The sequence below is a fragment of the Sus scrofa genome, chromosome 3, assembly GCF_000003025.6.
Source record: "Sus scrofa isolate TJ Tabasco breed Duroc chromosome 3, Sscrofa11.1, whole genome shotgun sequence".
Classification (NCBI taxonomy): domain Eukaryota; kingdom Metazoa; phylum Chordata; class Mammalia; order Artiodactyla; family Suidae; genus Sus; species Sus scrofa.
Genome location: NC_010445.4, coordinates 56,044,357 through 56,059,411, shown reverse-complemented (window position 1 = coordinate 56,059,411; position 15,055 = coordinate 56,044,357). Strand labels below are relative to the sequence as shown.

The following is a 15,055-nucleotide window of genomic DNA, read 5'->3' as shown; positions in this document are numbered from 1 at the left end:
GCATTAAGGATCTGGCATTGTCACTGCAGTGACTTGGGTTGCTGCTGTGGTGCAGGTTTGATCTCTGGCTCGGGAACTTCCATATGCTGCAGGCACTGCCAAAAAAAGAAAGAAACATGCCTCATTGGTGCCAGGGAAAGACCAGATCCTGAGCTGGTGAGCATCCACCTCAGGAAGGAAGATCAGGAATGGGGAGGAGGGGGGCCCTCTTCAGAGATGAGACTATAGAAGTAACATCAAAGGACTTGGTAGCCACATTGGGAGCAGGAAGAGGGGCGCTGGGTGAGGAGAAGGTGGGAGAAAGTGAGAAAGGGGCCAAGATGACTGATTTCTGGTTTGGAGTAATTGTTATGAACTGATTGAAATTTAAAGGAGAGACTTGGGGGTTGCTAGCGGAGGAAGCTGAGTTTCAGCAGCTGAAGTTCACAGCTGTCCAAAAGCCCCTGGAAATGTGGGGCTGGCATTTGGGGAAGACGTAGGCTGGAGATTCTGATTTGCAAGTCATGCGGACAAGGGATCTTATTCTTTTAAATAAATTCTAACCAGTTTTATTGGAATTTAGAAAATACAGGGAGTTCCCGTTATGGTGCAGTGGTTAACGAATCAGACTAGGAACCATGAGGTTGCGGGTTCGGTCCCTGCACTTGCTCAGTGGGTTAACGATCTGGCGTTGCCGTGAGCTGTGGTGTAGGTTGCAGACGCGGCTCGGATCCTGCGTTACTGTGGCTCTGGCATAGGCCGGTGGCTGCAGCTCCGATTGGACCCCTAGCCTGGGAACCTCCATATGCCGTGGGAGCGGCCCAAAGAAATAGCAAAAAAAAAAATAGAAAATACAGGTAAGCATGTAAGCATAAGGAAGAATAAGGTGTAGATCATTCATAATTCAGTTTCATGTTCTGCTCTTTCTCATTTAATGTAAGCAGTTTCCTCAGTCTGAGAAACTCTTCAGAAATGTCATTCTCAGTGACTGCATCATATTACATTATATGGATTTAATAAAAGTTACCTTAAATGTTGATTTAATTTTTGAAGAATAGTACATTCGTGTGGTACAAATTACAAAGGTACAAAAGGTACAAAAGATACTTGGAGACAATTCTGCCTCCATCTCCTGTTCACCAGCTAAGGGGCCATGTGTATTACCTGTTTCCTGGATCTGTCTCAGAGATAGTTTGTTTTGCAAAAAGATATGTGTTTACATATAGCTTCTTTTAAAACATGTAAATGGTTTTTTACATGCACAATTTACATGCACAATTCTGTACCTTTATTTATAAAACAGTATGCCTCCTATTGCTTAATATCATTTCATAAAGCGCTTCCTCATTTTTTTAATAGCTGCCTACTATTCCATCACACGACTACTTACTTAGTCATGTCCCCTGGAGATGAACATTTTAGATTGTTCTCAGTCTTTCTGCTGTACACAAGGCTGCATACATCATTTTGCACATGTATGAATATCTTTGTAGTATAAATTCTGTGAAGTGGACTTGGTCAAAAGGTAGTTTTTTTTTTTTTTTAAGATTCTTTTTTTTTCCTGACTTTTTAGGTCAGCACCTGTGGCTGCAGGGAGGCTGCAAGGGAAGAGCACAAGCAGAGCCCTTAGCGCCCAGCACATAGGAAGTGCTCACAATGGAAGCTAGGTTGAAGGGAGGGAAGGCAGCAGAGAGGGCTTTGTTCAATCTCTGAAGTTAGCAAGAGGGATGGGGTCAGCCTTTCAGCTGGGTTAGGTTGCTCTGTGGTTTGGAAACCGGCTGATGGGGTGGGCTTATGGGTAGAGGCAGGCTGGAGGCTGGAGCCAGATACAGAGTCTGAAACTGTGTGTAAATGGTGGCTGGAATGGGACCAGTCAACTGGCTGCCTCCCTGGGCAGTATATGAGCTGCCCAAGGCCTACCAGTGATGAGTCCAGAGTCCTCTCTCCCTCATTACTTTGCCTTCCCAGGGCTTCTAGCAAACATGTAGAAAAGGTTAACAGTCAAAGGATAGGACCTGGAAGGGGAGAGTGGGCTGAAGGTGTCAGCTGGGTTGAGTCAATGAAAGAGGGACTGAGAAATGCAGAAGAAGTAGGGCCAGGAGATCGGGAGCAGTTTCTGAAGGCTCTCAACTGGGTGTGGTGGTGCTGGCAGAGAGGTGACAGGTGACAGGGCAATTCATCTTTTCCTCTTTCCTGTGAGTCAAGTAATCTTTATGGAGAGACGATTCTTACCAAGAGACAGTCTTTATTGTAAGCAGGGGAACAAATAATCTGGCACTGTTTCTGGTACTAAAAATTGTCTTTGAATCTAGCCTTATTACTTAAGAGATTGGTGACCTTAGGAAAATTAATGTTTCTGAACCTCAGTTTCTCCATTTTTAAGTGGGGTCCATATCTATACCTACTGTGCCAAATAGGGTTTCATATTATTGAGAGAAAAAGCAGGAGAGCAGACAACTAATGGCAGAAACAATGGAGAGATTTATATTCCTCTGAATAAGAAGGCTAGACATCAGTAGTCTAGATTATAGTGCTGCTCAAGGATGTCTCCAAGAAACAGGCTTCCTTTGATCTTCATGCCTCACCATCTTTGTGTGTGACATCTACCCTCAGGGCACAAAACTGTGGGTCCACTTCTAGGCAGTGTCCATTTTCAGGGATGGGAGGTGGTCGGACATTAGCTTTTTGTGGTTCCATCTTTGTCTTTTTACTGGCAAAAAAAACCCCACCAAAAACCAAAAACAAACACAAACAAACAAACACCCTCTCCCTTGGATTTCCTGCTTATTATCTCGATGGACAGACCTGGGTCACATAGCCACCCCTTGCTGGAAAAAAAAAAAAAAGTGTCAGAAGATGAGTTTGAGTTTTGATGTGTGTATGTGTTGTATTGTATTATGTTTGATTGTTTGTTTGTTTTTAACTGAGTATATTGCTGCCATGAAAGAAAACCAGGACTCTGACAGTAAAAAACTGGGAGATGTCAACTAGCAGTCTTTCCAAAACTATCTCTCAAGATGGTTGTGAGGATTAACTGAGATATTATGTCCCCAACAGAGTGCCTAGCACATGGAAAGCCTCCAAACAAATGTCCCTTTTTTCACTCTGTGGGAGGCACACTGGCCATAGCCTATCCAAAGCTGAGACTTGCTCTTTTGGAGTAGATGGAAGCCACATGGAGATCTGGTGGGCTCGCTGTGTAGAATCCCAACAGCCAGGTTGTCCTTCCCATGATCCCAGTACCTTCAGTTCTCTGAAGTAGAGCCCAACGCTTTAAAAGCATGGATTCTAGACTTGGTCTGAAATTGAGTAGGTTGGTTAGTCAAATATTTCTCCCAGATTTTCCCCACTAAGCTGTGAGCCCTCAGGGGGCATGAGCTGAGTCACTGGTCTTCATACTCACCATCTGGCAATGTCCGCTTTGTTTATTGATTTGCATTGACACCTTTCCAAGAAGCCACTCTCCACAGCGTAAGGAATTGCTGGTTGAGAATTCCACTATCTAGAACAAATACTAAAAGTTTTCATGTCTCTCTTCCCCCCTTCTCTTCTTCTCCACCTCCCCCCCCCCGCTTTTTCACCTCAAAATGTATGATTTCAGCCACCTGAAATGGTTATAGATCAGGTGAAAGTTTTCCAGAAAATCCCTATTTACACCATCTCCTTCTGTTACAATGATGAGATAGCAAATGGATTTTTGAAAGAGGTTGCTTCTTTGACTGGAGGAGAGTTCCATTCTTATAATTTTGGCTGCAAGGATCCCTGCCCTCCAGAGGCTGTTCAGGTAAGAGCTTAATGGGATGAGAAGAAACTGTTCACTTATTAGAGCACTAATGGGTGGTGGCCCACAGACAAGACTTTAGTTGGGAAAACAGCAACCACAGAGACAACTAAGTTGAGAAAATGAATCATTTAACAGTGAGTGTACTACAAAATGTGGTCTACAGACCACCTGAGCTGGGGTACCTATGGAAATGCAGATTCCTAAGTCCCACTTCAGAGCTACTAAATCAGGCTCTAGGCATAGAGGCCCAAGTATTTTAATATATTTTGTTTTTCTTCTAAGCTTTTTATTATCAGAAACAAATGCAAAAGTAGTATAGTATATGGACTATGTACCTGTCAGTCCAATTTAACAGCTATCAACATTTTGCCAAACTTCAGGAATCTGTATTTTTAACAGACATCCCACAGGGGTCCATAAAGTTTGTTAATCACTGCCTGTTTGCAGACATTCGTGGGAAATTTTAAAAATTCAGTTGCAAGGAGTCTTCTAACTCCTCAGGTTGTATAGCCATGTGACCATCTGATAAAGCATTTCTTTCTAATGGACTAATGGGAGAAAGTAAATAAAATTCCATCCTCCAACCTTCCATTCTTGACCTGAATATATGCATTTCAAGAATGCCCTACTAGAGAATGTGGTTTTTGTCTTCTTGTCTGCTCTGAGGCGTGACTAAATCCAAGACAAGCCAGAGTACTGATTAGTGCTTACATGTGAGGAAACTACCAGAGTCTGGGGAATGAGTCATCCAAAAGGATTGGAGGGAACAAACTGTAAGCCGACCACTGCCGTCAGTTATCCTGGAAAACCTCATAATCCTATGGGCATTGGGTAGAATTTAAAGAAGCATCTTGCTTCAGAAGTGGGAGCAACCAAACACTGCTCCAGTTCTGTCTAGAAAATCTTAAATGCAAGTCCTGAAAGGATCAATCCATTTCTAGGGAGCTTAGCTGCATCCTTCGGCAAAACCCAAGAATTATTATAGGAAAGCACAAATATCTACTGCTCAACAAAGAAAAATTGACAATTTCTGACATCCAATCAAATAGTACCAGGTATGCAGAGAAACAGGAATATACAAGTCCATAATGAAGAGAAAAAGCAAACAGCCAAATAAAACATGTGTAACTGACTCAGGTTTAGTGTTAGAGCATTAAAATAGTTATTGTCACTGCATTTGATACATTCAAAAAGTTAGGGAGAGACACAGAAGACACAAGTAAGACACCAACTTATAGAGAAAAAATCTACCATGTATGAGATGAAAAATACATGGAGTGGAATGTACAGCAGATCAGACATTGCAGAACAAAAGATTAATAAACTGCAAGGCAGCAATAGAAATATCCAAAATGGGAGTTCCCGTCGTGGAGCAGTGGTTAACAAATCTGACTAGGAACCATGAGGTTGCGGGTTCGGTCCCTGGCCTTGCTCAGTGGGTTAAGGATCCAGCATTGCCGTGAGCTGTGGTGTAGGTTGCAGACCTTGGCTTGGATTCGGTGCTGCTGTGGCTCTGGCATAGGCCGGTGGCTACAGCTCCAATTAGACCCCTATCCTGGGAACCTCCATATGCTGTGGGAGCGGCCCAAGAAAAGGCAAAAAGACAAAAAAAAAAGAAAGAAAAAGAAAAAAAAAAGAAATATCCAAAATGCAATATAGAAAAGAAAGAGAATTGAAAGAAACAAACCAGAAAAATAGAAAATAAGGCATCAGGGAGGTGTGGAAAAATTCAAGTAGCTTAATAAATATAACTGAAGCAGTAGTGACCAGAAATTTTACAAATTGGATTAAAATTGTAAACCCACAGATTCAAGAAACTCAGTTTCAAGCACCAAACATGAAGAAAACTGCACCAGACTAAGTGAAGTAAGTCAGAAAGAGAAAGACAAACACCATGTGATATCACTTATATCTGGAGTCCAATATACAGCACAAATGAACCTTTCCACAGAAAAGAAACTTTTGGACTTGGAGAACAGACTTGTGGTTGCCAAGGGGGATGGGGAGGGAGAGGGATGGACTGGGAGTCTGGGGTTAATAGGTGCAAACTATTGCGTTTGGAAAGGATAAGCAATGAGATCCTGCTGTATGGCACAGGGAACTATACTAGTCACTTATGGTGGAACATGATGGAGGATAATGTGAGAAAACAGAATGTATATATATGTGTGACTGGATCACTTTGCTGTATAGTAGAAATTGATGGAACACTGTAAACCAGCTATAATGGAAAAAATAAAAATCATTCTAAAAAAATAAAAAAATAATGAAAAAGGAAAAAAGAAAAAAAAACTACGCCAAGTTCCTTCAGAATTAAACTTCTCAAAAGTGGTGACAAAAAGAAAATTTTAAAGCGGGCAAGGAGTTACTGCTGTGGTGCAATGGGATCAGTGGTGTCTCTGCAGTGCCAGGACACATGTTCAATTGCCCAGCCCCGCACAGTGGGTTAAAGGATCCCGCATCGCCATAGCTGTGGCATAAGTCACAATTGCGGCTTGGATCTGATTCCTGGCCTGGGAACTCCATATGCCATGGAGTAGCCAAAAAAGAAAATAAATAGAAATAAAAGAAGGCAAGTTATGTAGAGAGGAACAGAGGTGAGTATGACAGCAGATTTCTCATTGCATGCAAGTGAAAAGTCAGTGAAATGACATTTTTAAAATACTGAAGGAAAAAAACTCCCAGTGTAGAATCCCAGTGAAAATATTTTTCAAAAAGGGAAATTAATGAAGATATATAAAAGCCGAAATAATTCATCACCAATAAACCTGTAGCACAAGAAATGTTAAAGGGAATACTTTAGGCAGAAGGAAAATCATTCTAGATATAGAAACAGATCTGTACTAAGTAACGACGAGCAAAGGAAATGGTAACTACTAGGTAAATATGTAATATTTTTCCCCTTGTTATTTAAATTTGATTATAAATTACTGGAGGGACTTTCAGTTCCAGACATAATGGAGTAGCCCCGTTCCTCCTGGGCCTTCTTTCTTATAGCTAAAAAGCCCTGGACATAATACAACAAACAAGCAAAGGAAAACTCTGAAAGATTTAATAAAGAAGGTGGAAAGCCTGGGGACTTCAGAACTTAAAGAATGACATGGCATGAGTCCTATGGGTTTTGTTATTGCCTTCCATGCATCCCAGGTAGGGCACTGCCAAAGCCTCCAACCCGGAATCTCTAAAGGCATAGACCAAAAAAAAAAAAAAAAAAGAAAGAAAGAAAAAGACCCAACAGCAGCCTATTCCCCCTAGCTTTGCCAAAGGACTGGGAAGCGGGTGGCCTCACAACAGAAAACCTTTTTTGGCAATAGCTGTCTTACCCCAGCCATATGCCAAGGGAAAAGCTACAAAGTCTAACAAAGTAGACTTATGAATAAAGAAAATTTACATAATAACAAGAGGATCAATCCACCAGGAAGATATAAATGTCCCAAAAGTATGTGCACAAGTCAATACAGACTTAAAATATAAGAAGCAAAAACTGATAGAGCTGAAAGGAGAAATAGACAAATATAAAATTATAGTTGGGAACCTCATACTCTCTTCTCAGCAACTGACAAAATCAGCAAGGACAGAAAATATCTAAATGATAAAGTAATCCTACAGGATCTAACTTACCATAGATATAATATTCCCAACCATGGTAGATGAATACGTCTTTTTATTTTTGTTTTCCCCAGTGTTCATGAAGTATTTATCAAGAGAGGTCATACAATGAACCATAAAACAAACCTCAGATAATTTAAAAGGATTGAAATCACACAGAGTTTGTTCTCTGCCCATGGTGGAATCAAACTAGAAATTAATCATGGAAAAACAGGAGTTCCCGTCATGGCTCAGTGGTTAACGAACCTGACTAGTACCCATGAGGACACAGGTTCAATCCCTGGCTTTGCTCAGTGGGTTAAGGATCTGGCATTGCCATGAGCTGTCTGCAGGTGTGGCCCTAAAAAGACAAAAAAAAAAAAAAAGGAAAACACAGCAAGAAAATATGTAAACACACAGAATTTAAATAGCACAACCCTAAATAATCCATGAGTCAAAGGAAATTTCTCAAAGGCAATAAAAAATACATAGAACTGAATAACAAAAACACATCAACTCTGTGGAATGAGGCTAAAACTGTGTTGGGAGTGAAATTATAGTACTAAATACTTATGTTGGAAACAAGAAAAGATACTGCATCAACAATCTTGAGTTCCTACCCTAATATGCTAGAACAAGAAGAGCAAAATAAATACCAAACAATCAGAGGAAAGGAAACAATGGAGATAAGAGCATAAATCTATGCAATTGAAAATAGGAAAACACTAAAGAAAATCAATGAGACAGAAAGCTGTTTCTTTCCAAAAACTCAAGTATTTGATAAAACCTCTTAGAAGCCTGACAAAGACAAAAGTAGAGTAGACACAAAGCATTAATGTCAGGAATGAAATAGATATCACAATAGATCTTGCAACCATTAAAAATACAGTAAGAGAACAACAAACAACTTTGCACTCATAAATTTGACAACTTAGGAAAGAATGGACCATTTCCACACACACACACACACAAACTACCAAAAGTCAACCAAGATAAAATGAACAATGTGAATAGCACTAAAATTATTAAATAAATTGAATTTATATTAAAAGCTCCTAAAAAAGCAATACTCAAGCTCAGATGGCTCCATGAGAATTTTACCAAACATTCAAAGAAAGATTAGGGAGTTCCCGTCGTGGCACAGTGGTTAACGAATCCGACTAGGAACCATGAGGTTGCGGGTTCCGTCCCTGCCCTTGCTCAGTGGGTTGATGATCTGGCGTTGCCGTGAGCTGTGGTGTAGGTTGCAGACGCAGCTCGGATCCAGCGTTGTTGTGCCTCTGGCGTAGGCCGGTGGCTACAGCTCCGATTGGACCCCTAGCCTGGGAACCTCCATATGCCACGGGAGCGGCCCAAAGAAATAGCAAAAAAAAAGACAAAAAAAAAAAAAGAAGATTAAACCAATTTATTTTAAGAAATAGGAGAGATCACTTCCTAATTCACTTTTGAGGCCATTATTACCTTGACACCAAAACCAGAAAACAATATTTTAAAAAAAATACAGACCAATATACCCATGAACATATATGCAAAAATTCTCAATAAAATGTAGTAATTTTAATCCAGCAGTGTGTAAAAGAATTATATATTATTACCAAGGGGGATTTTATTCAGATATACAAGGCTTATTGACATTAGAAAATCAATTAACAGGCTAAAGAAGAGAGGTCATTTGGTCACATCAATTGTGCAGAAAAAGCCTTGACCAAATGCAACACCTGTTCATAATAAAAAACTATCAGTAAGATAGGAATAGAGGGGAAATTCTTCAACATACATCAGCATAATACCTACAACTAAATCTTACTTAATAGTAAGATATTGAATGATTTCCCCCTAAGAGCAAGAAAGTGACAAAGGCATCATGTCTCACCACTCATATTTAACATACTACTGTCTGTCCATGACAACAGGGCAAGAAAATAAATAAAAGTCATACAAATTGGAAAGGAAGAAATAGATCTGTCCCTATTTGCAGATAATGTTGTCAACATATAAAACCCCAATGGAGCGCCAAAAAAAAAAAAACACAAAAAAACCCTCCTAGAATTATTATGTGAGTCAGCAAGGCCACTGGCTATAAGACCAGTACACATAAATTCAATTAAATTTTGGTAAAATAAAAATGAACATACAAAAGTCAAAATTAAATATTCAAAATTATTTATGATTGCTCCACAGAAAATGAAATACTTAGGTATATATCTTAAAATATATGCAGGATTTTTATGCTGAAAATTACAGGAGCCTGAAGAAAGAAATCAAAGAAAATCTAAATAAATGGACAAGCATATACCATGTTCACGGATTGGATGCCTGAACATAAAAAGAGATCTATTTGATCTATAATTAATTCAATTCCTTTCAAAATCCCAGACATGTTTTTTACAGGCACAGTCAAGCTTATTTTTAAATTTATATGGCAAGTCACAGGACCTAGAAAAGCCTAAAAATATTGAAAAAGAAGAATAAGGTGTGAAAAATAACTGTTTACAATATTAAGGCTTACAGAGTAGCTTTATTAATCAAGGCAGTGTGACTTTGGTGGAGAAATAGATACGTAGACCAATAAATAGAGTGTAAAATCCAGAAATATACCTACACAGTATACCAAACTAATTTTTCACAAAGGTGCAGAAGCAATTCGTTGGAAGGAGGAGATCCTTTTTTTAAAAAAAAATGGTTTGAGCAATTGGACATTCATAGGCAAAACAGCAAACTTCAACCTTCTTGCAAATATTAACTCAAAATGGATCGTGGACTTAAATGTAAAACATAAAACTATAAAATTTCTGGAAAGGAATATTAAAGAAAATCTTGAGGATGTCGGGCTAGGTAAATAATTTTTAGTCTTGAGACCAAAAACGTGATCCATAAAAGAAAAGATTGATAAGCTGGGTCATCAAATTAAATCCTTTTACTTTGCTAAAGTTCCTATTAAGAGTATGAAAAAACAGTTTACAGACTGGGAGCAAGTATCTGCAATTCCATTTTGGGAAACTAGGTGAAGACTACATGGGACCTCTCTGTAGTATTTAATACAACTGAATATGAAAGACAATTTATCTTTTTAATTTAAAAAGATAAAGCAGAAAATAATAATAAACTCAACATCTAGAGATAAATTGCTCGAAAGACCCAAATTACCAAAATTCTCTCAAGAGAAAATAGATAACCTGAAAAGCCCTATAACTATTCAAGAAATTGAATTTGTAGTTAAAAACCTTTATGCAAAGAAAACTCTGGTTCCAGATAGTTTCAGTGCTAATTTGTATTAAACATTTAAATGAGAAAATAATAGCAATTCTACACTAACTCTTCTAGAAAATTGAAAGGAGGGAATATTTCCATACCCATTCTGTGAGGCTGACATTAACCTGATACCAAAACCTCACAAAAACATTATAGGAAAAAATTATTGACTAATATTCCTTATGCATACAGATGTAAAAAATTCTAAACAAAATGTAGCAAGTTCATATAATATATAAAAAAACCTAATGCCTAACGACCAAGTCAGATTTATCCCAGGAATGCAAGGTTTGTTTAGCATTTGAAAATCGATATGCAGTTCATCATATTAACATATCTTATTAAAAACATTACAATCATCTCACTTTATGAGGAAGTTTTGACAAAATCCAACATGCATTTCTAATAAAAGCTCTCAGCAAAGTATGAACCGAATGGATTTTCTCAATCTGATAAATGGCACTTAGGAAAAAACACACAGCTAATACCATACTGTAATAATAAAAGATTGTATATGTTCCCCTCATATCAGGAAAATGACAAGGATATCTGCTTTCACCACTCGTACTGAACAGTGTATGGAAATTCTACTTAGTACAGTAAAACAGAGGGCAGGAAAGCCATCCAGATTGGCTTTTTTTTTTTTTTTCTAGAATAGAAAGACTAAAGTAAAATTATTTTCATTCCACATGGTTATATATGTAAAAAATATAATGTAATATACAAAATACTACTGGAACCCATCATTGAATTTATTAGCAAGACTGGATGGTACAAGGTCAAAACACAAAAATGAGTTTTGTTTTTACATGTTAACATAGAACAATAAAAATTGAAATAAAATTATCCTTTAGAGTAGCATTAAAAATATGATATATGTAGGGACAAGTTTGTCAAAATATGTGAAAGTTCTGTACTCTAAAAGCTGCAGAACATTGCTGAGGGATTATGTTGTTTATGAGTCAGAAGACATCACACAGTTAAGATGTGCATTCTGTCTCACTTGATCTATAGACGCATCACAATCCCAATCAAAATCTCAGCAGGCTTTTTCTTTTTTATACATGTTATTGGAGTATAGTTGACTTACAAAGTTGTGTTAGTTTCAGGTGTACAGCATGTATCCATTCCATTTCAGATTATTTTCCCATATAGGTTATTATACAGTATTGAGTAGATTAGCCTGTACTATACAGTAGGTCCTTGTTACTTATCTATTTTATATGTAGTAGTGTGTTTATGTCAATCCTAACCCCCTAATTTATCCCTCCCCATCCCATACTTCCCCCTTGGCAACCATAAATTTGGTTTGAAAACCTTTGGGTCTGTTTCTGCTTTGTAAATTGTTTTGTATCAGCAGACTTTTCAAATAAAAATTGACAGACTGAAAATGCGAAAGATTTCAAATAGTCGAAACAACTTTGAAAAAGAAAACCAAAGATGGGGGACTAATACTACCTGATCTCAAGATTTATCGTAAAACTGTAGTCATCGAGATAGTGTGGAATTAGTGTAAAGATAGATATATACATCAACAGAACAGAATAGAAAAACCAGAAAGTTTATCAGTGGAGAAAGTCTGTTTATCAGTGGAGAAAGGATAGAGTTTTTCCCCTAACAAATGGTGTTGGAACACTTGGATAAAATACCATATTCAAAAATTAACTCAATTAGTAGCTGGAACATCATACCATATTAAAAGAATTAACTCAAAATGATAGATGGACCTAAATATAAAACCTACTTTTTTTCCTTCTAGAGAACATATGAAAAACCCTTTGAGACATTGTGTTAGACCAAATTTTTTTTAAATAGGATATCAAAAGCATAGTCCATGTAAGAACAAATTTGATCAAAATTAAAAGCTTCTCTTCAAAGATCATGAAAAAACAAGTTGCAGACTGGAAGAAAACGTTTTCAAATTGGACTTGTATATAGAATATATAAAGAGTTCTCAAAATTCAAGGAGACAAAAAATGGGCAAAAGATTTGAATAGATTCTTTGCCAAAGAAGATATATAGCAAATAAATAATGAAAAGATACTTAACATCGTTAGTCATTGAAATACAAATTGACCATGATGAGATACCACCACCCAGCTATTTAAATGACTAATGTTGGAGTTTATGTTGTGGCTCAGCAGTTAGCGAACCCAACTAGGATCCATGAAGATGCAGGTTTTATCCCTGGCCTCACTCAGTGGGTTAGGGATCTGGCATTGCCGTGGGCTGTGGTGTAGGTCGCAGACGCAGCTTGGATCCCAAGTTGCTGTGGCTGTGGTGTAGGCCAACAGCTACAGCTCCAATTGGACCCCTAGCCTGGGAACCTCCATATGCTGTAGGTGTGGCCCTGAAAGACATAAAGAAGCAAAGAAAAGAAAAATAAATGACTAAAATTAAGAGAACTGGCCACAGCAAGTGTGCACAAGGATATGGGGGAACTAAATCTTCATGCATTACTGTGGGAGTATAAATTAGTACCACCATTTTGGAAAACAGTTTGATAGTTTCTTTAAAGGTTCAACATCACCAAGCATTTGATACACTCATTCCGGAAACTCCTAGATATTTACCCAAGAGAAATGGAGGCAGATGTCTATACAAAGACATGAGCAGGATGTTCATAGATCTGGTATTTATAATACTTATAATAGCCCAAATCTGGTAACTGAAATGTCCATGCACTGGTGACTGAATTTTGGTATTTGATATGTAATGGAATCCTACTCAGCCATAAATACGAATGTGCTACCTACTGATTCAAGCTACATCATGGGGTGAATCACAAAATAATTATATAAGTAAAGGAAGCTAGACAAAAAAAAAAAAGTCTATACTGTATGATTCCTTTTAAATAAAATTCCAGAAAATAGAAACGAATATATAGTGACAGAAAGCTTGAGGAAAGAGGGTTTTTGAGGTAAGAAGGAGGGTAGATTTACAGTGGGCCATGGATATGTTTACTATCTTGATTGTAGTGATGATTTTACACAGGTGTGAATATCCAAACCATTCAAATCCTACACTTTGCTTACATTCAGTTTATTGTATTATAAGTGAATTATACCTCGATTAGGCTATCTGAAAATGGAGTAATGTGGAGTTCCTGCTGTGCACAGAGGGTTGAAAATCCAACTGCAATGCCTTGGGTCCCTGCAGAGGTGTGGGTTTGATCCCTGGCCTGGTGCAATGGGTTAAAGGATCTGGCATTGCCTCACCTGAGGTGTAGCCCACACCTGTGGCTCGGATTCAGTCCCTGGCCTGAGAACTTCCATATGCTGTGGGTGCAACCATTTAAAAAAATAAGAATATAAGAACTATATGAAATTCTTTAGATTCTTCTTTTCCTGATACAGTTAGTTTTCTGTTAGAAATGTTTGAAATTTGCACTCTTGTGCAATCTCATAATGTATTCAGTTATTATTTTGGCAGAATGAAGATGTGACCCTTCTAATTAAGGAAATGGAGCAGGGACGCAGTGACCTGGAGAAGGTGCAAGACCTTTACTCAGAGTCCTTGGTCATGGACTGGTGGTACAACGGAGAAAAGGATGGAGACAAGTGAGCATGGAAAAGTGGTCCCTTTCCCCATCACTGATCCTCTCAGACACCTGTTCATTCTCTTTTCCACCTCTTTCAATGCTTTGTGGGATTTCTTTTGAAGAATCACGTAGTGTGATAATGTTAGGATTTTTGTTTAAGCGAAGGGAACTCATAATCTAATAAATTACTAATGATTGATTATGGAGGCCACATATCCATATGGCCTGAAATCCATATGGATTGATTATATGGAGGTTCTGAAATCCTTGCATGGCCCTAAGGATGTTCACCCAGTGTGGACAGGCACCCCACCAACCCAAGCACTGACAGAGCAGAGCAGGAGTGCTCTGTAGTGAAGGAGATTTGACTCAGGGTCTGGAGTCCCAAGGTCCAGACTTCACTCTGTGTGCCTTTGGCAAAGCTCCACTCTTGTCCAGTCTCCATTTCCTCATTTTTTTTTTTTGTCTTTTTAGGGCCACACCCACTCATGGCATATGGAAGTTGCCAGGCTAGGGGTTGAATCAGAGTTGTAGCTTCTAGCTTAGACCACAGCCACAGCAACGCAGGATCCTTAACCCACTGAGTGAGACCAGGGATTGAACTCATATCCTCATGGATACTAGTTGGGTTCATTACTACTGAGCCACAATGGGAACTCCAGCTTACTCATCATTAAAATGATGGCAGGATTGGGGACAGATGATTTCTCAGGTCTTTTCCCACCCTGTAGTTGAATATATTTCTAACTACTTGTTCTTAAACAAAAATCAGAACCACCTCAGCACTCATAAAATGTCAAATCTTATTTTCACTTTGTACAGATATTCAAGTATCAAAATACCCTATGAGGAGAGTGTCTTTTTATTTAAAAGTGTGATAGCAAAATGGAAAGAAGTTAAAATACCTATTT

The 15,055-nt window shown here is 38.3% G+C and overlaps 1 protein-coding gene across 13 annotated transcripts in view; it reads left to right on the top strand.

Annotated features, from left to right (window-relative positions):
• Positions 1-15,055, top strand: part of VWA3B (von Willebrand factor A domain containing 3B) — a 224,064-nt gene that overhangs the window by 114,186 nt on the left and 94,823 nt on the right. For 10 of the 13 annotated variants that reach the window (XR_002342532.1, XM_021087236.1, XM_021087240.1 and 7 more), the window contains 2 exons: positions 3,581-3,763; positions 14,021-14,163. Coding sequence is in view for 12 of the 13 variants with exons in the window: in XM_021087236.1 (XP_020942895.1) it covers positions 3,581-3,763; positions 14,021-14,163 (326 nt within the window). In the remaining variant the exon portion in view is untranslated. The remainder of the gene's footprint in view (positions 1-3,580; positions 3,764-14,020; positions 14,164-15,055) is intronic. The other 3 variants (XM_021087242.1, XM_021087238.1, XM_021087237.1) reach the window with 1 other exon arrangement.